This window comes from Saccopteryx leptura, chromosome 6 (genome assembly GCF_036850995.1).
Source record: "Saccopteryx leptura isolate mSacLep1 chromosome 6, mSacLep1_pri_phased_curated, whole genome shotgun sequence".
Classification (NCBI taxonomy): Eukaryota; Metazoa; Chordata; class Mammalia; order Chiroptera; family Emballonuridae; genus Saccopteryx; species Saccopteryx leptura.
The window spans coordinates 155,272,271-155,295,139 of NC_089508.1; the positions used below are offsets into that span (position 1 = coordinate 155,272,271).

Here is a 22,869-nt window from a genome sequence, read left to right on the forward strand (position 1 = left end):
AACCCAGAGTAGGATTTTTATTTGAAATCTTTTATTTTTAGAAGTTGACAAAATATTCTAGTGGGCTTGGCAGTTGGATTCCAGTTGGGGTGCATGTGGGAGTCTGTCTCTGCCTCCCCTTCTCTCACTGAATTTAAAAAACAAAATCATAATCTAGAACATAAAAACACAACTAAGTCACAGAAAAAGGAAAAGGACATGAATATACTGTACTGTACACTGTACTGTACTGTACTGTAGTAAAAGGAAAAAAATGACCAAAATGAATGTAAAAATTTCCTCACCTTTATTCCCGTGGTTGGCTTGCACACTGGAAGGGGCGTTGCAAGGTGGGAAAGAGTGACCTATTGGGAGGAGGGAGCTGAAGAGGCAGGAGGACCTGAGAAGGTGCTGGAGATACTGGGTCAATGAATCAGGTTTGCCCAAGGAACATGCAGGAGATGCTGGAGATGATCCTACCTGTACTACAGGTGTTTCAGCTGATGTAGAGGGTACAGGATCTGTTGCAGGCCTCTCTGCCTTCTTAAAGAATTGTTCCAGGCTAGTCTGGAAGGTTGATGACTACTTCTCTTCCAAAATCTGCCTATAGATTGCAAGGCATCCATAACAGCTCTGTAGACCTTTCTGAATCTGTCATCACCTGGGTCCTCAGCCTGAAATTTTGCTAACCCATCCTCTACCACAGGAAAACCTTCTGCCAAACCCTTGGTAGTACTCTAGGGTTCTGGGGTTTTTATCTCTTCCTCTTTAATCAGCTGCTTCTCCAGCTGAATGAGATCCACAGCAGACCAAATTAGTTTGCTCACATAGTCCGTAAGTGTGATGCTAACAGTGTAAGCCGAAATACTCACGTCTCAATTTTTTTTAAGTTTTTTTTTTTTTTCTTTCATTTTTCTGAAGCTGGAAACAGGGAGAGACAGTCAGACAGACTCCCGCATGCGCCCGACCGGGATCCACCCGGCACGCCCACCAGGGGCAACGCTCTGCCCACCAGGGGGCGATGCTCTGCCCATCCTGGGCGTCGCCATGTTGCGACCAGAGCCATTCTAGCGCCTGAGGCAGAGGCCACAGAGCCATCCCCAGCGCCCGGGCCATCTTTGCTGCAATGGAGCCTTGGCTGCGGGAGGGGAAGAGAGAGACAGAGAGGAAAGCGCGGCGGAGGGGAGGAGAACCAAATGGGCGCTTCTCCTGTGTGCCCTGGCCGGGAATCGAACCCGGGTCCTCCGCACGCTAGGCCGACGCTCTACCGCTGAGCCAACTGGCCAGGGCCTTTTTTAAGTTTTTATGGGAGTGAGCGTCATAAACTCGAAACATCATATGTCAAGACTATAACCCAAGGACCCCCTGTAATGCTAGTTGATCCTTATCAAGTTTAGAAACCTCTTTTAAAATCTGATATTATCATATTACTATTTCAATTGAATATAGAAGACGGTGTAAAGAAGCAACAAAGCTTTATTTTTCTAAATTGCTTGTAACTAATGGCTCTATAACCTGCAGGACAATCTTTGGAATGTGTTGGGAACATTACATGTCACAAAGTCTGAAGAAGCCACAGAGCTCAATCCATAAAAAGACATTTAGGGGAGACATTTGCCAAGAAATATAGATAACCACAGTACTTTCTCACTGTCATTATTATTAAGACTATTTACGCTAGTTCCCCTTTGGACCCAGAACTATGTGTCTGATACGCTTTTTATATGATAAAAGAGCATCCAAAATATTCAGGGTGCTTACAGCACCTTTTGCAAAAGACAGACTTTGTTCCTGTATTTGGAGAAATCAGAGAGGGGCCTAAAAGGGTGTAATACTACTGGAATACAAGATCTGTTACTGATGAAGAAATATTTAGAGCCTGTATTGAGTCAGGTTAACAGACCAAATGGGTATAGATGAGCTGGTCTGGAGTATGCGAGTTACAAAAGTGAACTCATTACATTGCACACCCACTGTGAATTTGATTTGCATGCTGTAATATATGAGAAAGAGCAAATAATTAGGTTTTGGAAGCAAGATGCCATTCAAATCATGGAATAATTCCTTATAAACACATTAACTACAGAAGTTGCAAGCCAGAAGGGAATACCATAAAGTACTTTATTGAAGATTGCTTTCTGGCACTAGTGGCTGAGCTGGAGTCAGGGTCCAAAAGACCTGAGTAAGGTGCCCTCACTCAGATCAGCTGCAGGAATTGCCTATCACTGTCCCCTTGGTGATGGAGTCTGCCTGTGCAGGTTGGAGATTAGAAACTTCACCGAGGTGTTCCTCAGGCAGAGACAGAACTGCCCTGGAAAGTGCTTTACAGCAGTGGTCCCCAACCTTATTTGGGCCACGGACCGATTTAATGTCAGAAAATATTTTCACGGACCGGCCTTTAGGGTGAGACGGATAAATGTATCACGTGACCGAGACAAGCGTCAAGAGTGAGTCTTAGACGGATGTAACAGAGGGAATCTGGTCATTTTTTAAAAATAAAACATCGTTCAGACTTAAATATAAATAAAATGGAAATAATGTAAGTTATTTATTCTTTCTCTGCGGACCGGTACCAAATGGCCACGGACAGGTACCGGTCCGTGGCCTGGGGGTTGGGGACCACTGCTTTAAAAAGCCCTGCCAAGATGACACCTGAGCTAGATGAAAGGGGGCAGATCCTGGCCCTCAAGGGCTCCCTTTTTAGAAATGGGCAGGAAACGGAGGCAGGTGGAGACCTGAGTGTACCCACTGCTGCCTGGGCCAAACAGGGACTCAGCCTCTGATGCCGGTACTTCATGGGGACTCGCTGGGCAGGTGGGTGGCACCACAGAAGCAAGCTGGGGTTCTCATGTTACCTGTCGGTCCCTACTCCAAGCCTTGGGAACATCTTCTCATGGTCTAGGAGTCCATGGTGTGAGACCTCAACAGGACCATTGGCCTCAGGGAGCTTGCTAGATGTGGGACCGTCCTCAGCGCTCAGAGGACACTCAGCCCATCCCAAATGACGAGGTGATGGCTAACTTAGTCCTCTCTTGTCCTCACAGGAGAGGCAGCCCCCTGCTCATCGGAGTGCGGAGCAAATACAAGCTCTCCACAGAACAGATCCCCGTCCTATATAGAACACGTAAGTCCCTTCAGGAGGACCAGACGGTGCTGCAGCACAGGCAGCCTTGCCCCTGGAGGCCTGATGCCCTCACCATGCCCAAGTGGCCTGGACATGGCACCAGGTCCAGAAGGTTCTCAGGCAACTAAGAATTGGCTCCATTTTTCCAAAAGCTTTTTTATTATGGCTATTTTAATACCCGAGTCAAGGGAGCAGCATGCAGTCTGGTGCATGCAGGCACCGTGCCCAGCTCCCAGCGTTGATTTGGTGTGTTCTCTTTGCGGCTGTTTAAATGCTCTTGCTATTTGGGGATCTTTCACATTATTTGGCTGACGCAGCCAGAGCTAAAAATTGCAGGTTTCTTCCACATATTCAAAGGAAAAATGGTCTCCATGCTTCATGTTATTTAAACAGAAGAGAGTAACAGGATGTGCAGTTCTCTCTTTCATTTGCTAGGTAATATTGAGAATGTGAAGAACATCTGTAAATCGAGGATTCAGAGGCTGGACAGCTCGACCTGCCTTCACGCCGTGGGCAATAAAGCCGTGGAATTCTTCTTTGCTTCTGATGCCAGGTAGCCAAGCTTGTTCCCTTTCTTTCCTAACACTGTGTAATCAGGATTGACTGGCTGCACCCACTGCTTTTTACTCATTCTCCCATATGAGCTGTTTCCTCCCAGCTCAGCAGGGGCAGGAGCAATGGCAGATTTCAGTTCTTGGTGGCCCTCCTCCAGGAAATAAATAAATGTGTGATGTCCCTTCCCTCCTCAAATGCCATCCAGTGCACTGGGGAGGCAGTGAGTGACTGCCATCTTGCAGCTGTTGGGCCATCCCCACCTGTGATGTCTGTGTTTTTCTTGCCCCAGTGCTATCATAGAACACACCAACCGGGTCATCTTTCTCGAGGATGATGACATTGCCGCAGTGGCTGATGGGAAACTCTCTATTCACCGGGTCAAGCGTTCGGCTGGTGATGACCCGTCTCGAGCCATCCAGACCTTGCAGATGGAATTGCAGCAGATTATGAAAGGCAGGTGTCCTCAGAGGGTCCACGGCAGCAGCCTTGGGCCAGGCATCCCCTGGGGAAGCTCCTGAGACTCTCTGACCTGCCCTGTGTGGGTGGCACAGCCCTGCTGCCTGCTGGGGCCTCCAGGAAAGGGCTGCAGGTGGTCTCAGGTTATGTAGGGAACTTGACCTGCCTCCTGTAAGGGAGTGTATGACTATATCCAGGCACCAGGTCCATCTGACCAGTCCATCAGTTGCCTCTCTTCACTGACTCTGGGGGACACATTCCTATGCCCCAGGCGTCATTCTTCTCTGGGCAGGAGACCTGTGATAACAGGGAAACTGGACCATTTTCTCTTTTCGAAGAGAGCCTCTCTCCCTGCACCCACAGTTGTCTCCCTGCACCCTTTTCTACACCGGGCAGCCTGGGTAAACTTTTAAGAACATGAATCAGAACCTTTGTTCTGCTGCTTAAAGCCCTCCAATGGCTTCCTACCATTCTGAAAATAAAATGCACAGCCCCCACACGTGGCCTGGCCCCACTGCACCCCACTGCACTCTTTCCCACTGTGCCCTGCCCACCATGTCCACCCTGTTACTCAGACAGGCCCTGGCTTGCCCACTGGGGGTCATTGCCTTTGCTGCTCCTCTCACAGGACAGGGTCCTTTTGGTCATGTCAGCTGAAATGTCACCCCCTCAGAGAGCCCTTCTCTCTCTCGTGTCTGTAGTGGCCCCGTCTCTCCTCAACTGTCTCATTTGCTTCGTGGCACCTTCTGTACACGTCTTGTGCTGAAGGCGGCAGACAGGGACCCTGAATGGCATGTGTGTGTGTCTCAGAGAACATCTCCACCCTGTCTGGGCTCCTCCAGTTCCTCACACAGTACCTGTCTGGGGCCTTGACATGCGGTGGCCACTTTGGGGCTTATGGTCACTTTGACAGCCAAACCCATTCAAATCAGAGCCCTGAAAATGCCTGTGCCACTGAAAAGGATTTTCTTTCATACAAAAGCTAGGAGGATATTTGTTACAAAGAAAATGGTCTCTTTCTCTGGGCTGGTTTACTTTGTACTTGCCAAAGTAGGTGAGGCTGGGAAGTGAAGCGTTTTACTTCCGTCTGGCCTTGATAAGAGGAGTGCGGCCCAGGGACACCAGCCCTACATTTGTTATCCTTGTCCTTCCCTCCCTCAATGGGAGGGCAAGGTGTATAAAATGAGATAGTAGTTGAACCTGACCTGCTTCCCTCTCACTTGTCACCATGGGAAAACACAGTGGTCTTTACATGTGTCACACAACCACTGCATAATGACTTTTGTCTTCATTGAAAGTTAAGTAGTGAACATATAGCTGAATGATAACTGACCTGTCTTGTTGATGTTTATTTGAGCAGGTAACTTCAGTGCATTTATGCAGAAGGAGATCTTTGAACAGCCAGAATCAGTTTTCAACACCATGAGAGGTCGGGTGAACTTTGAGACCAGCACAGGTAATCCCTGGGCCTTGCCCCAGGCGCCTGCGCAGTTCCTGGGTGACGGGTCTCACACTAACACCCTGTGTGTGCCCTACAGTGCTGCTGGGCGGCCTGAAGGCCCACTTGAAGGAGATTCGACGGTGCCGACGGCTCATCGTCATTGGCTGTGGAACCAGCTACCACGCCGCTGTGGCTGTAAGTGTGAGCGCTGGACCTTGATGGGGCCAGGGAGGTGGTGGCAGTCAGGACAACGGGCGTCTTCATGCAGCCATGCACTTGGCCTTCCAAGTTTGGTTCCTGTGTGGCAGCGTGAGAGCTGGCGCAGAGTCCATTCCCCTGCAGTGCTGCCCAGCATGCCTGAAGTCCCTCCCTACCCAGACACGGAGGCTCCCTTCACACCTGTCCCTAGAAGCCTGCTGCCGGTGTTCCTTTAGCGTCATGACTGACTTTGGTCCTCGTTCTTGTTGGCTTCAGACACGGCAAGTTTTGGAGGAACTGACTGAACTCCCCGTGATGGTTGAACTTGCTAGTGATTTCCTGGACAGGAACACTCCCGTGTTCAGGGATGACGTTTGCTTCTTCATAAGCCAGTCAGGTAAGGGGTACAGGTTTGTGTGAGGTCACCCCAAGCTCTGTCCTCTCAGTAACCCACCACCCTCCTTCCTCCATCATGCAGTGACATGACATGCTCTGTGCACCGGCCACATGTTGCTTTCTCATGAACCTGCTTAGTTAACCCTCAGCCATCAGTTACTGTCCCTTTTCATGGGGAGGACCATGTTGCCAGGGCTTCTTCCTGCTGGTATTTCACATCCAGGCTTACCCACCAAGGTGCCATAAATGTGTGCTGGGTTTAATTGTGAAAGTTCTTCCAAAATCTGCTGGCTCAAGGGCTGTGTGGTTGCCATGCGATGCACATGCTGGCCAGCATGGGGAGGCATGGAGATATACGGCTCCTCCGTGGGGCCCACGGCACCTCCAGCTCCACAAACTCCACTGGGCACCATCCTAACACTAAGCTTGGGAATTTGCTACAGTCGAGCTAAGCAAAGGGTTAGAGAGGTTACTCATGGCCATGTGCGTGGAGTCCCTGTGAGCTCTAGGATGATTTTTTTTAAATTTTAATTATGGAAGATTTCCAAGCCTTTATAAAAGTAGAGATTCCTCTAGCCTTAGCAATGATCTGCTCAGCAGACCTTGTGTCATCCATACCCACATGAATCCCTCCCTTTCACTGGTTTGTTTAGAAGTCAATCCCAGACATCCTGCTAACCATCCATAAGTACTTCAGAAAGTACCTCTTTTTGATAAAATGGGAAAAGATGTAACCACTGAATGGAAGCAGTATCAAAAGTTCCAATAGGTGGTAGGCCTTCTATTTTGTATTTTTAATCCTACTCCTATTTCAATGACAAGTTAAGAACCACTAATACAGACACACCCACCATCCGCTGGGCACCTCATACTCAGATGCTGCCCTGTGACGTCAGTTGCCAGCATTGTGTTTGGTTTATGATCCCATCAAAACCTTAAAATGTTTCATGAATTGGTGGGAGCCACTGAGCAAAGAGCAGAGGTGGATTTACTCTGAAAATAATGTAGTGACAGCTCCTGAAAATTTTCACAGAGGGGTTTGAAGTTTTATTTTGTTTAGCCCTTTCCATTAAGTTTAAAAAATACTGTATCAAATACTGGGGAGCAGGGCTGAGGAAGATAGAGCCATCCTGCCCCCCACCGTCAAGTCCAGAGCTCCCCTGGCACTGAGGGAGGACTGGGTGATACCCTGTGTGCTAGATACAAGTCTGAAGAGGAAAAGGAGAGGAGAGGAGCCGTACGAGAGCACCAGCAGGCACTGCAGAAGAGCTAGGAAGGGCACACCAGGAGCAGTGCTCGAGTGGACATTGAATGAGTTTGATTTTATGGTCGGGATCATATTTAATTTAGTTTGAGTTCTTTAGGATTTGCGAATGTAGAGTTTGTGCTGGCTTATGGGTGGACCTACTTAAGTAGTTTTATTATAAAAATAAGTTTTGTCCACACTGGGAGACTGCAAGAAGTGTTTTGTTTTGGTTTTTTTTGAAACAAGATTGATTTGAGAAATGCCATTTGGGAGCATTCTTGATTTTGTTTTTGTTTTTTAATTGAGAAGAGGGGAGATAGACTCCTGCATGTGCCCCAACTGGGATTCACTCAGCAACCCATGTCTGGGGCTAGATGCTTGAATCAACCAAGCCATTCTCAGCTCCCAAGGCTGATGCTTAAACCAACCAAGCCACTGGCTGTGAGAGAGAAGGGGGGGGGGGGGAGAAGCAGATGGTTGCTTCTCCTGTGTGTCCTGAACAGGGATCAAACCCAGAACATCCGCACGCTGGGCCGACGCTCTATCCACTGAGCCAACTGGCCAGGGCAACATTATTGCTTTTTAAATACTAAATCTCAGCACATTCTGAATAAGGCAGCTTAGAGCTCCAGAAGAGGCATTGTGCTGACTCTGTCATCTGCAGCACATACCTTGAGCGAGCAAGGCATTGATTTCCTTTCCTGAGTCCCTCATCCTCAAGGGGAAAATGGGGAAGATGGCCCCTATGGGATTGCTATGAGACTCAGTAAGACAGTGGGTGAGAAAGAGCTTGCCATAATAATAGTGAAATCTTGAACCTAAGAATCAACAAACAAAACTGTAGAGCATGTTTATTTTTTCTGGCTGCGAATTGGCTTTCTGGGCACCAATTTTTGTGTAAAAGCGGGAAATAAATGAGTGGGGGGCTGGAGGTTCGGGGGCCAGAGCTGTGCACCTGTGAAAACAGCTGAAAAGGTCTGTGTGGCAGGTGAGACCGCAGACACCCTCCTGGCACTGCGTTACTGTAAAGACCGCGGGGCTCTGACCGTGGGTGTGACCAACACTGTGGGCAGCTCCATCTCCCGAGAGACCGACTGCGGTGTCCACATCAATGCAGGCCCGGAGGTCGGTGTGGCCAGCACCAAGGTAAAGAAGCTGCGTGTGCCCCAGTGGGAGGGCCTCAGCTGGCGGTGGACACAGGAGGGCCCTGGTGAGGAAGGCCCTGCCCCCCTCACATGGTTGCCACATGCCCATTCGCCCCTGTGCCAGCGCTGCCATTTGTCCACAGGCCTACACCAGTCAGTTCATCGCCCTGGTGATGTTTGGCCTGATGATGTCTGAAGACCGTATTTCTCTACAAGACAGACGGCGCGAGATCATCCATGGCCTGCAGTCGTTACCTGGTATTTTCCAAAACGACACTGTCTTTAACTTTCAAACCCAGTGGACTATTCTTGGCGCTTCCTTCCTAACTCTGTCAGCAATGCTGTTAATCACACCGCCTCTTCAAAACTTCCTCCTCACCACTGCTTGCCTGCAGCAGCTCCCACTGCACCACGATTGAAGTCCACACTCTTCACCAGGTGCTGGAGCCCTGCTGGGCCCTTGCCATCTTGGACCTCATTGAATGCTCTGCCCTTGTCCCCTCTCAGGGGGGCCTCACTGACCTTTGATCCTCAGCAATGCCAAGCTCTTTCCACCCCAGGGCCTTTGCACTATCTCTTTCCTTTAGAAACACTCTTCCTCCAGCTCTTCAAACAGCTTCTCATCACAAGTCTCAGCTCAGATGTCACCTGGCACCCTTCCCTGTCCACCTTAACAAACAGAGGTTCCACTACCCTAACCCAGCTCTCTATGAAATGTTAGCCAATTTCTTTTCTTTATAGTTCATTCTTTTTTTTTTTCTTTCTATTTTTTCGAAGTTAGAAGCAGGAAAGCAGTCAGACAGACTCCTGCATGTGCCCGACCGGGATCCACCCGGCATGCCCTCTAGGGGGCGATGCTCTGCCCATCTGGGGCGTTGCTCTGTTGTGGCTGGAGCCATTCTAGCGCCTGAGGTGGAGGTAATGGAGCCGTCCTCAGCACCTGAGCCAACTTTGCTCCAATGGAGCCTTGGCTGCGGGAGGGGAAGAGAGAGAGAGGAAGGAAAGGAGGGGTGGAGAAGCAGATGGGCGCTTCTCCTGTGTGCCCTGACTGGGAATCGAACCCGGGACTTTCACACTGGCCAACACTCTACCACTGAGCCAACTGGCCAAGGTCTCTTTATAGCTCATTCTGTGATCCAAAATTACCCATCCATCTGTGTACTGGCTTGTTTCCCCCAACTAAGTCAGCTCAGTGAGCACACAGCCTGTCACAGTCACTGCTGGATGCTTGGTGCCTGGCCAGGACAGGCGCACAGCAGATGCTCAGGAAATACCTGAGAAGGAGCACATGGCCCTGAGTCTCTTCCTGTCCCAGATAGCTCCTTCACAGCCTCACCAGACTCCTCTTTTGCTAGGTTTCATCTTTTACCATCCATGAGATATGGTGTCTGTTGCATAAAATCACAATCTCTTTGGAAAAACATGGTTCCAATCACTCATTCCTCATTAACTCACTGCACATACATGGATTCAGGACCAGCTGGCCTGCCCTGACGCCATCCTTGGATTGCCAGGATAAGCAGCAGCTCCTTCAGCCCACTTGCATTCCAGGGAAGGAGAGAGACCTCTTAGGTTTTCTTTGTGCAGTCCTGAGAGTGTGAAATTAATAGACTTTACCCCAGGAACCAGGAGCCAATCCCAGAGAAAGGAAAGCCACCATCTAACCACACAAAGTCTAGGGACCTGAATCTGGCCAAGGCAACACACTGGAAATGCATGGTCAAGAAAAGCATTCTTAACTCTAAGCAGGTAAAAACCCTGCAAAACAGGACTCTATCCTGATGTCTAAGTCTGTGGTTCTTACAATGTGGTCCACAGGTCCTAGGGCTCTACAAGGACCTTGCAGGCAAAAATATATTCATGGTGTACATTATTATAATAAATAAGACATGTTTGCTTTTTTGCCATGTGGACATTTGCAAAGGCAATGGTGGCTACCATTGGCACCTTATCACATGCCACAGCAGAGGCTTCACAATCTTCAAACACCACGCACCCAGCTTCACTTATGAATGTCCTTGATGAAGCAGTAAAATACATTAGTCTTAGGAAATTGCAATACTTTTTAATATTGTATATGACCAAATGGGACATATATGTAAAGTACTTCTGCTAGACCTTGAAGCACAAGGGTCATTTAAAAAATAAGTGATTGAATAGCAAGCTGACTTGCATATGTAGCAGACATTTCCTCAAAAATGAACAAAGCCTGACACTTTGAGAAAAACAACTGACTGTATTTGTTACCAATGATAAAATTCCAGCTTTCAACCAAAATTTAAGATTTTGGAAAACTGATAGCTTGACTACATTCCCAGCACTTAAAGACATCTCTGATGAGATCATGGTGATTTTTAAAAATGTGAGTTTTTAAAAAATGTTTTATTATGAAATGTGTCCATTTGCATAACTCAGTGAATCAATAGTTTCCAAGTGGCCAACATATAATGTTACAAAATTATGCATGTGTAAAAGATCTATTTAAATAAATGCAAGGTATACCAACACCTTTTAATGTAACAAGGGAGGAAAAGTTATTGATAGATTTCAGATTTCACATTTGCAACTACCCTTTTAAGAAAGTGTTGCTTCTTGGGTTTAGTATCAAAGAAGAATATTCACAATGATTTTTGGAAAAAGATTCCTTCCCTGTCCAACTATAAGTTTTCTGAGATCACATATTCCTATACTTAAACCAAAAGATCATTATCTCAACAGATTGAATGAGGAAACAAATATGAGGTTCTGATTTTTTTTTTCAAGGTCACACAACACCTTTAAAAGATTGCCAAAATCAATATCACTCTTCTCACTGATATATATATATATACATATATATGTATATATATATATATATATATATGATTATTTTTTTAAGTGAGAGGAGGGGAGATAGAGAGACAGACTCCTACATTCAACTTGACCAGGATCCACCCACCAACCCCCCAACTGGGGCCGATCCTCTGGTCAGCCAAGCTGTCCTCAGTGCCCAGGTCTGACGCTCAAACCAATTGAGCCACTGGCTGCGTAAGGGAAAGAGAAGGAGGAGAGGGAGGGAAGAGAAGCAGATGGTAGCTTCTCGTGTGTGTCCTGATTGGGGGTTGAACCAGTGGTGGGATTCAAATAATTTAACAACTAGTCCTCTGCCCTAATGACCATTTTAAGTATAAAAAAAATATACCAAAAGGCAGTTTACTATTTCATGCATTTAATACTTAAATAATAACAATAAAAGAGGTACACAAAACTAGATTATAAGAAAGTTTTAAACTATTAATGAAAAAATATTAAATAATACCTAATAATGAACAATGAAACTGTTATTTAAGATATTTCCATATTGCTTCTTGATTGGCATCCTCACTTGCAATTCTTTTCACTTTTATCCGAGCATCATCAGCTGTGTGATTTATCCTTAACCATCTTTTCACGGTAGGAGTGGGATCCCATTCCTTTAGGTAGGCTGACTAAACTAATAGTCATTCTGTTTGATATATTAGAAACAGGCCACAGAAGTAACAAACATGAGGGAATTAAAATGTAGTATTTCATCAAAGGTATAATGAGTTTTATGAAATGAATAAATAAATATTACAAGCATAGTTCCGTCAAGTTTTTTTCACCTATGGGTGGAATGAACATTACTAAGGGCGCTTAGAATATGCTGTTGCGCAGGTGAACATTAAAAAAGAGTAAGGAATGTCAATTTGTCATTTCCACATTGGGCGCTGCCCAGGCGCCCACCTTGGAGAGAACCCTGAAGACAAGTGCCATTTTAACAACTGGTTCACTGAACTCAACAAAAAATTAGGTATCAGTTCTGCCAAACCGGTGCAAACCGTTTGAATCACACCTCTGGATCGAACCCAGGACGTCTACACGCTGGGCTGATGCTCTCTATACACTAAGCAAACCAGCCAGGGCCTAGTTACCATATTCTGAATTTAAAACTCTTTTAAATTAATACAAGGAAGGCAAGTGTACTAAGTGATAGGAGTTTCCAAAACCTTGTCTTATGCATTATAACTTTTGTTTATGAATCTTGTTTTAAAATCCATATAACTGGCTCTGTCCCTCTGCTGTGTGTATGACTTAGAGCTGATCAAGGAAGTGCTGTCACTGGACCAGAAGATCCATGACCTGGCCCTGGAGCTCTACACACAGAGGTCTCTCCTGGTCATGGGGCGGGGCTATCACTACGCCACGTGCCTGGAAGGAGCCCTGGTGAGCCCCCTTTGCCCAACCCCCACACCACCGGGCCTGCATGAGGGCAGGCATGGGAGACACCCAGATAAACCAGCAAGGAGGGCCGGGCATTGGGCTAGGGTATGGGAGCGCTTGAGGGCCTGTTTTTCACCATTGGAGGCGGCACTGAGCACCAGCTCATTACCAGGTGTTCTAGCCCTGGGGCCATAGAGATAGAGGCTTCCAATCTTTATCTCCCAGGACAAAGGTTGCGGCACCCTAGGGTGAGCCCCAGAGGTGTCACCCTGGGCCAGGCTCCATGTGGATTAGCACACTTATACCTCATGAACATGTGAGTGATTGATGGTTGTTCCATCTTACTCCGGAGGAAACAGCCTCTAAAAAATTCATCTTGCTCAAGATTACATAGCAGAAGTGATCAGCCTGAGATTCAAACTCAGGTTCACATGGGCTTTGCTTTTTCTCCACTGCTACAAGCTGCCTGCACAGGAAGATTTGGGCAGACCACAACAGCGGGGTGGGGTTTCAATAGAATTTTCCGGTTATCCCTCAGACTTTCAAGGGGGACTGGAAATCCTGCAGGAATGAACCGCACAGGCCTTGCATTGTTTAAACTAGTGGCTGGCTGTTTTGCTCCCTGTAGCAGTAAAGATCCACACTGCCTAGCATGAGAGGGAGCTGATGGGGCAGCGGTGAGATGCAAGACATGGACACGGGGCTACTGAGAGGATGGGCAGTATTGTCCAGGGACCTGGGCCTAGTGCTTGCCCTTTACTACTTGTCCTATCAATACTTACTATTGATGCTCAACCATGGGAAATGGGAGACAGTGCTACAGGGGAGGCAGCAGTTGGTACCCAGACAAGGGCATCATCCATGACCCAGCTCGGCTCCCCTCTTGTGGGAGTAAATGCTGCCCCTTTCCCACTACCCTTTCTCTCATTCGAAAGACAATGCCATTCGCAATAGGTTCACAAGGAACATTCAGATAATAACGGTAGCCAAGGGTAGGGTAGTGCAAACCACAGGAGCCTGAGTAAAGTGTGCTCCCACTCCCGCAGCCTTCAGTGGAGGTTCTGACCCCTGCCAAAGGCAGTGAGGGCATGCTGCCTCTCAGAGAGCTCAGTTAAGCAAGGCCCAGGTGAGGTGTGCTTTCAGCTCCCTGCCCCCTGCATGCCTTGGCCATCTCAGCTATAGTGCCTGAGTGCACTGGTGAAAGATGCATATTCAACTGCGTCTCCAAGGTCGTCTTTGGGGAAAGAAAAGAGCTTTTACACTGCTGCTGGCCCAAGTCAATGACCCTCTATGATCACTTGGGAGCCAGCACCCCAAAAATCTGCAGCATTCAGTATGGGGCCCCACTTATAACTGTTTTCCTGACCCAAATAAATAGTTCCAAGCAAGGTGGGAAACCTATTCTTCATCAATCTTACCAGTCCAATGACGGGTTTAATAGAAACTGAATAGAACGAATCCTCCTAAACACAAGGAAAATCCAGTAACAGCCCAGTGCAGGGGTAGTCAACCTTTTTATACCTAACCACCCACTTTTGTATCTCTGTTAGTAGTAAAATTTTCTAACCGCCCACTGGTTCCACAGTAATGGTGATTTATAAAGTAGGAAAGTAACTTTACTTTATAAAATTTATAAAGCAGAGTTATAGCAAGTTAAAGCATATAATAATAATTACTTACCAAGTACTTTATGTTGGATTTTCAATGTTTGGCAGAATAAATCTTTATAAAACAACTTACTATAGTTAAATCTATCTTTTTATTTGTACTTTGGTTGCTTCGCTACCACCCACCATGAAAGCTGGAACGCCCACTAGTGGGCGGTAGGGACCAGGTTGACTACCACTGGCCCAGTGTGTGTGATTTTGCTTGGTATGTAAGTTGGAGCAATCCTTTGCAATTTACTAATAGACTAATGGTCTAGAAATGATTAGTCAGATAATTGAGTGGAGGCATATCTAGATGGTATACAATTCTGTCATTATAAACGCCAGCTGTGGGGAAGGCTAAATTGATGCTGACTTGTCCATCCAAGGGGGGTGCTGCATGAGGAGCTGGTCTGGGGATACAGGCTGCGTGCTGGGCTTTGTATATGCCCTGGACAGCAGCTGGCCCTCTCCCTTGGACCTGGCCTTGTCAGCAGCCTTCAGTGCTATTTGACTGCATCCATCTGTCCTGTGGTTCCCAACTTCCTGCCTTCCAGAGTCCCTCTCTCCCCGCTGACCTTTCCTCTGACTGCTGTGCTCCAGCCCCCTAGCTGCCCACTGTGACACTGATCCCACCTCGTGTTTTCCCAGAAAATTAAAGAGATAACCTATATGCACTCAGAAGGCATCCTGGCTGGTGAACTGAAGCATGGGCCCCTGGCACTGATTGACAAGCAGATGCCCATCATCATGGTCATCATGAAGGACCCTTGCTTTGCCAAATGCCAGAATGCCCTCCAGCAAATCACAGCCCGCCAGGTGAGAGCCCTCAGCTGGGCTGGGGCTACCTTCCTCTTCCTCTCTTCCACACATGCCACCTCACCTATTACCTGCCAGAACCAGCTATGCGTGGGTCCTGCCAGTGAGCAAGTGCAAACACACGCTCTCTCCTAGGCCCCCTCATGAGTGGTGCACACATTCAGAAAGGGACTGTCCAGCTTTCGGCCACACCCACCACAGCTCTTTAGTGAGGCCCAGTGACCCAGAGTGCCTGAAGCTGTCCTGGATCCCAGGCAAGGAGATGAGAGGAGGTACGGCTGTTGGGGAGCCCTGAGGGCCATCCTGACACAACCCACCTGGAGTTAGGTCTATTTCACAGGTAGAGGGCACTGTCCTCCCTCAGACTGCCTTCACCTCAGACACCAGCTACAATTCACACTTCTGGATTTCCTGCTAACCCCTCATGTTCAGTAATTCCATAGAACAACTCATAAAACTCAGGAAAACACATATGACTATTTCAGTTTTATTATGCAGGGTACAAATCAGGGCCAGTTAAAAGAAGAGACTCACAAGAAAAAGGCTCCAAAATATGAAGCTTCCATGTCCTCAGGATGTTCGTCTTCCCTGCAGGAGTGTGCAGCACCAGCCAGGGAGCCTTCCATAGCATCTTAGCTCCAGGGTCCAGAGCTTTTATTGGGGTTTCATTATGTAAGCACAATAGATTGCATCATTGGCCGTGACTAAAGTCCATTTCCAACAATTCTTCTGTCCCTGGAGGTCAAGACGTCAGACTGATATCACATGACTCAAAGCCCCAACTCTCCTAACTACATGGTTGGTATTCCTGGCATGGTCAGCCCCCATCCTGAAACTACCCTTGGGCCCACCATGAGTTGCCTCATTAGCATAAACTCAGGCGTGGTTCAAGGGACCTAACATGAAAAACAAACACACTTCTATCACTTGGGAAAGCCCAAGAGTTTAGAAGTCCCCCATCCCAGGAACTAGGGACAAAGGTCAGCCAAAGTGTTCATTATACCACAACTCTCCTGAGGTGGGAAGATGGAGCCCCCACACATCCATCCAGGAGGGCTCATGAAGTTACAGAGATATAAATATCCAACAATACACATGAGCCAGCTGCTGCCACTCTTGGCTCAGCATGGTGGTCAGAGAGAAGTTATAGAACACATCACTTTGTTGCTTAAAACCTTCCAGCGGCTTCTGACAAACTGCAGTGCCACAAGCCTGCATTATCTGGCCCCTTCCTTCTGTTTCCTGCTCAGACCATCTCCTTGCCTCCAAGCCTGGTGTTGGCTGTTCCCTCTGCCCCACGTGTCTTCCCACATGCCTACAGGGAGCTGGGATCTCATCATCCAGCTCTCAATCCCAATGTCCCCATTTTAGAGAAGCCATCCCAGGCTCCACCACTGTCCCTCAAACATATTACCTGTTTTATTGCCTTTGTGGCACTTTCCTGAAGTTTCTTGTCTGTTTCTCACCACTCAACTGTGAGCCCCATTAGAGCCAGGAGTGGGTGTGCCCAGCCCTCTGCAAGGCACATTGAAGCCACTCAAAAGTGTGTGCTGAATGATTGAAGCAGGAGGGTGATCACCCTGCCAGGAAAGGGAAAGAGACTCACCGAAAAGCATCAGACACTGTGTCCTCTTTATCAGTGGTCCCCAACCTTTTTTGGGCCACGGACCGGTTTAATGTCAGAAAATATTTTCACAAACCGGCCTTGAGGGTAGGATGGATAAATGTATCACGTGACCGAGACAAGTGTCAAGAGTGAGTCTTAGATGGATGTAACAGAGGGAATCTGGTCATTTTTAAAAATAAAACATCGTTCAGACTTAAATATAAATAAAACGGAAATAATGTAAGTTATTTATTCTTTCTCTGCAGACCGGTACCAAATGGCCCACGGACCAGTAGTGGTCCGCGGCCCGGGGGTTGGGGACCACTGCTCTACATGAATCATACACAGCACCTCACCCATAATTCCAACACAAACAAAAGAGCACTGTCTTTATTGCAATAATGTTGATCTTAGAAACTGCTGTGTATGAGGATGCTTCTTTCAGAGATGACCTGCATTTTGTGATCACCTTCTGTTTTAGGGCCGCCCGATTATACTGTGCGCCAAGGATGACACCGAGAGCTCCAAGTTTGCGTATAAAATGATCGAGCTGCCCCACACAGTGGACTGCCTGCAGGGCATCCTCAGCGTTATCCCCCTGCAGCTCCTCTCTTTCCACCTGGCTGTCCTCCGAGGATATGACGTAGGTCTAGAAACTGCCTAACCCGGTGAAGGACACAATGTAACCCCAGAGCTCTTTTTTGTTTTTAAATACTTTGATGTGTCAACTAGGTGTTTCATCAGCAGAAAGAATTTATTTGGGGGGAAAAGAAAGGATTGCAGCTCAGTGCAGGCAAACATGGCAAGCCATGTGCACACTCTGGCTTGTGTGCCAGAATGGAGGGGTATTTTATATAAGGAAAACAGAGGTTTAGGAAAAGGGAAATTAGAACCACAGAGCTTCATTATAATATATAGTATTTATAAACATAGAGTTCTCCGCAGAGGGTTCTTGTGTGTAGGGTTCTTGCGATTACATAGAGTGTGAGAGCTTCCATAAGCCCTAGCTCATCCCACAGACCCTCCCAACTGATATATTTTCTTAAAGTTCCAATTAGTCTTTATCAGGTATAAATAGCACAGAGTAATTTTTTTTTCAGAGACAGAGAGAGATAGAAGGGACAGACAGACAGGAACAGAGAGATGAGAAGCATCAATCATCAGTTTTTCGTTGCACATTGCAACACCTTAGTTGTTCCTTGATTGCTTTCTCACATGTGCCTTGACCGTGGGTCTTCAGCAGACCGAGTAACCCCTTGCTCGAGCCAGCAACCTTGGGTCCAAGCTGGTGAGTGTTACATCCCAGGAGACAGGACACAGCAGACACAAAGTGAATTTTATAAGTTTTATTGCAAACCTGCGCAGGGACTGCAGGCAACCCATGCAAGGGAACACTGCAGCTCCCCAAACCTGCATAGGGACTGCAGGCAACCCACGCCTCCGAAGAGACTAGAGCACTGCAGCCACGAGCTTCTAAAATGGCTCCTTTTTATAGGGTGGCTATCTAGGATGAGCAAGCAAGTAACGTTTACAAGGGCAGGAGAGGTCGTGCACAGCATAACAACGGGGGGGGGGGGGGTATAGCTCAGTGGAGAATTTCAAACATAAACTTTTGATAAGGGTCTCTGACTCATAGCCTGTTTTTCTAAGAGTTAGACAGCATACTTCCTTGAACCTAACAGTGAGCTTTTGCTCAAACCAGATGAGCCTGAGCTCAAGCTGGCGACTTCAGGGTCTTGAACCTGGGCCCTCGGCATCCTGGTCAGGCATAAATATTTTCATTTAAAGTAACTCTTTTTAGCCTGACCAGGTGGTGGTGCAGTGGATAGAGCATTGGACTAGGACGTGGAGGGCCCAGGTTCGAAACCCTGAGGTTGCCGGCTTGAGCGTGGGCTCGTCCAGCTTGAACGCAGGGTCACTTGCTTGAGCAAGGGGTCACTCACTCTGTTGTAGCCCCCCCGTCAAGGCTGATATGAGAAAGCAATCAATGAATAACTAAGGTGCCACAACAAAGAATTGACGTTTCTATCTCTCTCCCTTTCTGTCTGTCTGTCCCTATCTGTCCCTCTCTCTGATTCTTTCTCTGGCTCTCTAAAAAACAAACAAAACAAGACAAAAAAAACCCTCTTTTTAAAGGAACTTATACCCCCTTGAAACAGCTTAGGAACTGTAAGATATACACAGACCATGTTATTAAACCATAAGCTCATCACCCAGAGATTAATAAGCAAGTTTAATCTTTTATTCCAGTCTTTTCTTGTGCTTATTGAATTTCTTAACATTTTTCAAGATTATATCAAGGGTGAAATTTTATATCTTCCTTTCTTTAAAGATTTTATTTACTGACTTTAGAGAGGGGAGAAAGAGAAAGGAGGAAGGATCAGGAAGCATCAACTCATAGTAGTTACTTCTCATGTGCCTTGACTGGGCAAGCCCAGGGTTTTGAACTTGTGACCTCAGCATTCCAAGTCGGCACTTTTTCCACCACACCACCACAGGTCAGGCCTACATCTTCCTTTTTGAGATATTATGAGTATTTTTTCATATCTTGAACTTGTTGCAAGCAACATTTAATCACTGCATAATATTCCACCATAATCTTACAACATCGATTTTAACAATTACTTAACCAATCTTCTACTATTTAAACTATTTCTAAGTTTTCAGATCATCTGTATAAATAACACCTGCAGTGAACATCTTTGTACATACATCTTCATCCCACATTCAAGATCTGTCCTCAGTCTAGCATATAGGTTAACATTTTGAGACTCCTGACGCATATTGTGAACTTATGTTCCAGAAAAGAATCAATTTATGATTTCCCCAGCAAGTATGTAAGAATACACAATTCATTATGCAAAGCAATAGAAGTTTGATTGTAATTTATCTTGAGAAGCTTTAAAAAAATACATAACACAAAAAACAACATAAGAAACACCTAATAGTGTATGTCATCCAGAAGTGACATGTGCTAACATTTTGTCCCATTTCCTCTTTAAGAACATTATTATGAACGAAATAAGACACTGCAGATAAAGCTGAAGCCACTTTATCAGCCATCCCCAGTCATATTTCCTTCCCAGCCCCCACCTTGCACTAAGTCTCATGTGTTTTGTGCATACCCTTTCAAGAAAAGTGAATATTTAACAGTACAAATTGGGCTAGCTGTCTTTAATAACATGAATCATATCCTTTTAATAATGCTACTGCTCAAAACATATCAGGTATACAAATCACTGTTTATTGATTGTACTAAATATTATACAGTTAATTGAAGTTTCTGCAGTACAGAACCACTTCTAAGATGCAGTTCCCAAGGGAGCCATGGTTGGAAGTGACCGGGAACACTGTCTCCTTCAAGTACTGAGATAATAGGTTTTACAGTACTACAGCATGCTAATGAGATCATTGGGATCCTGAACGGTTCCTTTCTATCATTTTAGGTTGATTTCCCCAGAAATCTGGCCAAGTCTGTAACCGTGGAATGAGAAGAACGTGTGGAGACCATTACCACATTTAATCTGGTTCAACACCTGTCCCAGTGATGCCATTCTCATCTCCTAGATCCCAGTAGAGCTTGACAGCTTCCACGTGCCTTGTACCCAAGTGCTTTGCTTCTAGCAGATACTGTTTCTCTGTGTCCTGAAGTTGCCAGAGGAGAAGGGACTCATTGTTTACACATGGGGATCAGAGCGGACTTGTCCACTACTGTGCAATATAAAGCTCTCTTCCGAGTAACTGTGAACCTTTTTTAACCAACACTAGTTAGTTTTAAAAGACAAAATATTTATAATGACAACTGTATAGCTTTTAAGTTATTTTTCTACAATAGTATGTGGCTTTCTGGTGCTGAGGTCATGCCCAGACTGTGCCCGGCTACCCAGTGCACCCAGCTTCCTGGCAGGGGGCATTCATCTCAGATTTGGACACAAGCACTGCCTCTTGACTTCCTTTTCCTTCCTCTTCCTCTCTCTCTCTCGGCTGCTCCTGAATCCAGTCCCCTGATGTCATAGAAGCTCTTCCCACTCTTTCCTTGCCTCCTGTATGTCCTGTTGAAATCTCAGCTTCCTTTAGTGGTTACTGCTTGTCTAAATTCCTCTAATTTTCCAACTTCTGTTTCATTTGATCATGGTTCTTTTTAAGCCCAGGCAGTATTTTTGTCTCTGCTCCTGCCCATAGTATAAAAAAAAAAAAAAAAAAAAAAAAAGGAGCTTGAACTATCTCATGTGAGAGAGTTTCAAGTGGGTTCCCTTGTCCTCCATTTAAAAGTGTGCACAATCAAAGAACTCTGCAATTTTAAGACAATAAAAACAGTATAAGTTTTTTTCCTGTGTATTTGGATTTCTGTTGATCTCATTCTATTTGTGTATAATCTCATTCTTTTTGTGTACTCGGATTTTGAGAGCTCCTCAAAGCAGGACTCAACAGTGTCTGGTGGGAGCAGCCCCATCTGCGGGTACCCACTCTCATGAGCTGTGTGCTTCCAGTATGAAGATGAGGACTATTTCACAGACTGAACGAAAGGCAGGAGATTTGGGACTCTCTGCTGAGAGTCCACTGAACAACTGTTGGAGGGGGTTGGGTCACATGATGCTGCTTGAGATGGTTTCCCAGAGCCTGAAGACAGCAGACAGTGTGAAACTCTCAAATTTGTACTTTTTTCCCCCAATGACCCTATTCTTACCAATTTTGTTAATACAATCAGGCAGGAAAATAGAAATCCAGAGACAGTTTGGAAGGCTTGTGGGGTCGGGATTTAGACTCCCTGTGAAAGTGCTGTCCCAGAGGCTTGTGTGGTGTCTTCATGGCAGCTAGCTAGTGTGTGTGCTCTGGTGCCTCATCAGACCTTTGTCCTGTATCACCTTGAGCCACTGACCAACCGTCCCATTTCTTCTGTGCATTCCTCTGTATCACAGGAACTGGAAACCTGGATCTACATTTCCAGGTTGAGCTCCACCAGTGAAAGTCACTACTGGAAGATTTGGAAAATAGTTTAGAAATGATATTATTCATTAAGAAATTATATTATTTGTTTCTCCTCTGGAAGAGGCAGGCAGAAGAAGCATGACTTCAGCAGACAGGAGGTCCCACTGTGTTGGTGCTCCCCCCACCCCCAAACTCACCTGCCACCCAGTGCTCTAGGCAGCGGGACCACCAGCAGAGGTTTCCTACAGCTCCTCCAAAATCCCAAGTCTGGAGAGTGGGAGGAGCCCGGGCTGCAGTGCTGTGCTCTGACTTTCATTCCCCTGCTCGTCTCATAATTTAACCAGGTGTGTGTCCTGCTGGGAATGCCTGCCTTGGTTTGTCTTTCTGACCAAACCACAGCCAATATGACTCCTGAGGTTAGGAACTTTTTACAAATTAGCTAGACTATTTTTATTTGGACAAGAAACAGAAAAATGAACTTCACCCTATGCCTGAGAGGTGATGACAATCCTGACTTTTCTATTCGTTGTTTTTATTTATTGCTCTTTCACCCTCATGTAATCTATCCCCAAACAACAAACCATCTAGTCCTGAAGGTGTAGGGCAAGCACACACCAGCCGTGCAAGGAGAGGCCAGCACTGCCGTCCTGGACACAGGCTCCAGGAGGAGGTGAGTGCAACTGTCTCAGGGTGGTGGTCTGACTTCCACTTCTCTGGGAGGTGACAAGACCCCTTCTGGGGAAGTCATGAGCTAGGTCAGGAGAGAGTATTGGGAAACAGGGTTCTCCACCTTCAGGCACCTGGCAAGACTACAGGATAGACCAGCGTGCTGGACATGCAGCAGAGAGGTGGTCAGGGGGAGTGGGCTGCTCTGTACTGCGTGCTCCTGAGCACACGAGGCCTACCTCCAGCTCACAGAAAAAACTGAGGGCTTCTGTGAGTATCCTCACGAGAATCTGGCCCACGTTCTCCTGGGCATCTGTCCTCAGGTTAGGAAGATGGCCTGATGGAACTGGGGGTCTTGGTGGTGACAGTCAGTCTCTAGAGTGACTGCCACAGTATGGCTCAGTTGGCCCAGTCTAGTGCAGGGCTGTCATCCTGGGATCAC

At 46.7% G+C, this 22,869-nt stretch overlaps 1 protein-coding gene across 1 annotated transcript in view; it reads left to right on the forward strand.

Annotated features, from left to right (window-relative positions):
* Nucleotides 1-21,170, forward strand: part of GFPT2 (glutamine-fructose-6-phosphate transaminase 2) — a 58,716-nt gene extending 37,546 nt beyond the window's left edge. The window contains exons 8-19 of the mRNA XM_066343549.1: nt 3,024-3,103; nt 3,539-3,656; nt 3,948-4,111; nt 5,475-5,570; nt 5,653-5,750; nt 6,030-6,150; nt 8,384-8,541; nt 8,684-8,798; nt 12,637-12,764; nt 15,059-15,226; nt 17,314-17,475; nt 20,279-21,170. Of these exons, the coding sequence (XP_066199646.1) occupies nt 3,024-3,103; nt 3,539-3,656; nt 3,948-4,111; nt 5,475-5,570; nt 5,653-5,750; nt 6,030-6,150; nt 8,384-8,541; nt 8,684-8,798; nt 12,637-12,764; nt 15,059-15,226; nt 17,314-17,475; nt 20,279-20,323 (1,453 nt within the window). The 3' untranslated portion in view covers nt 20,324-21,170. The remainder of the gene's footprint in view (nt 1-3,023; nt 3,104-3,538; nt 3,657-3,947; nt 4,112-5,474; nt 5,571-5,652; nt 5,751-6,029; nt 6,151-8,383; nt 8,542-8,683; nt 8,799-12,636; nt 12,765-15,058; nt 15,227-17,313; nt 17,476-20,278) is intronic.
* The last annotated feature ends 1,699 nt before the right edge of the window (nt 21,171-22,869 follow it).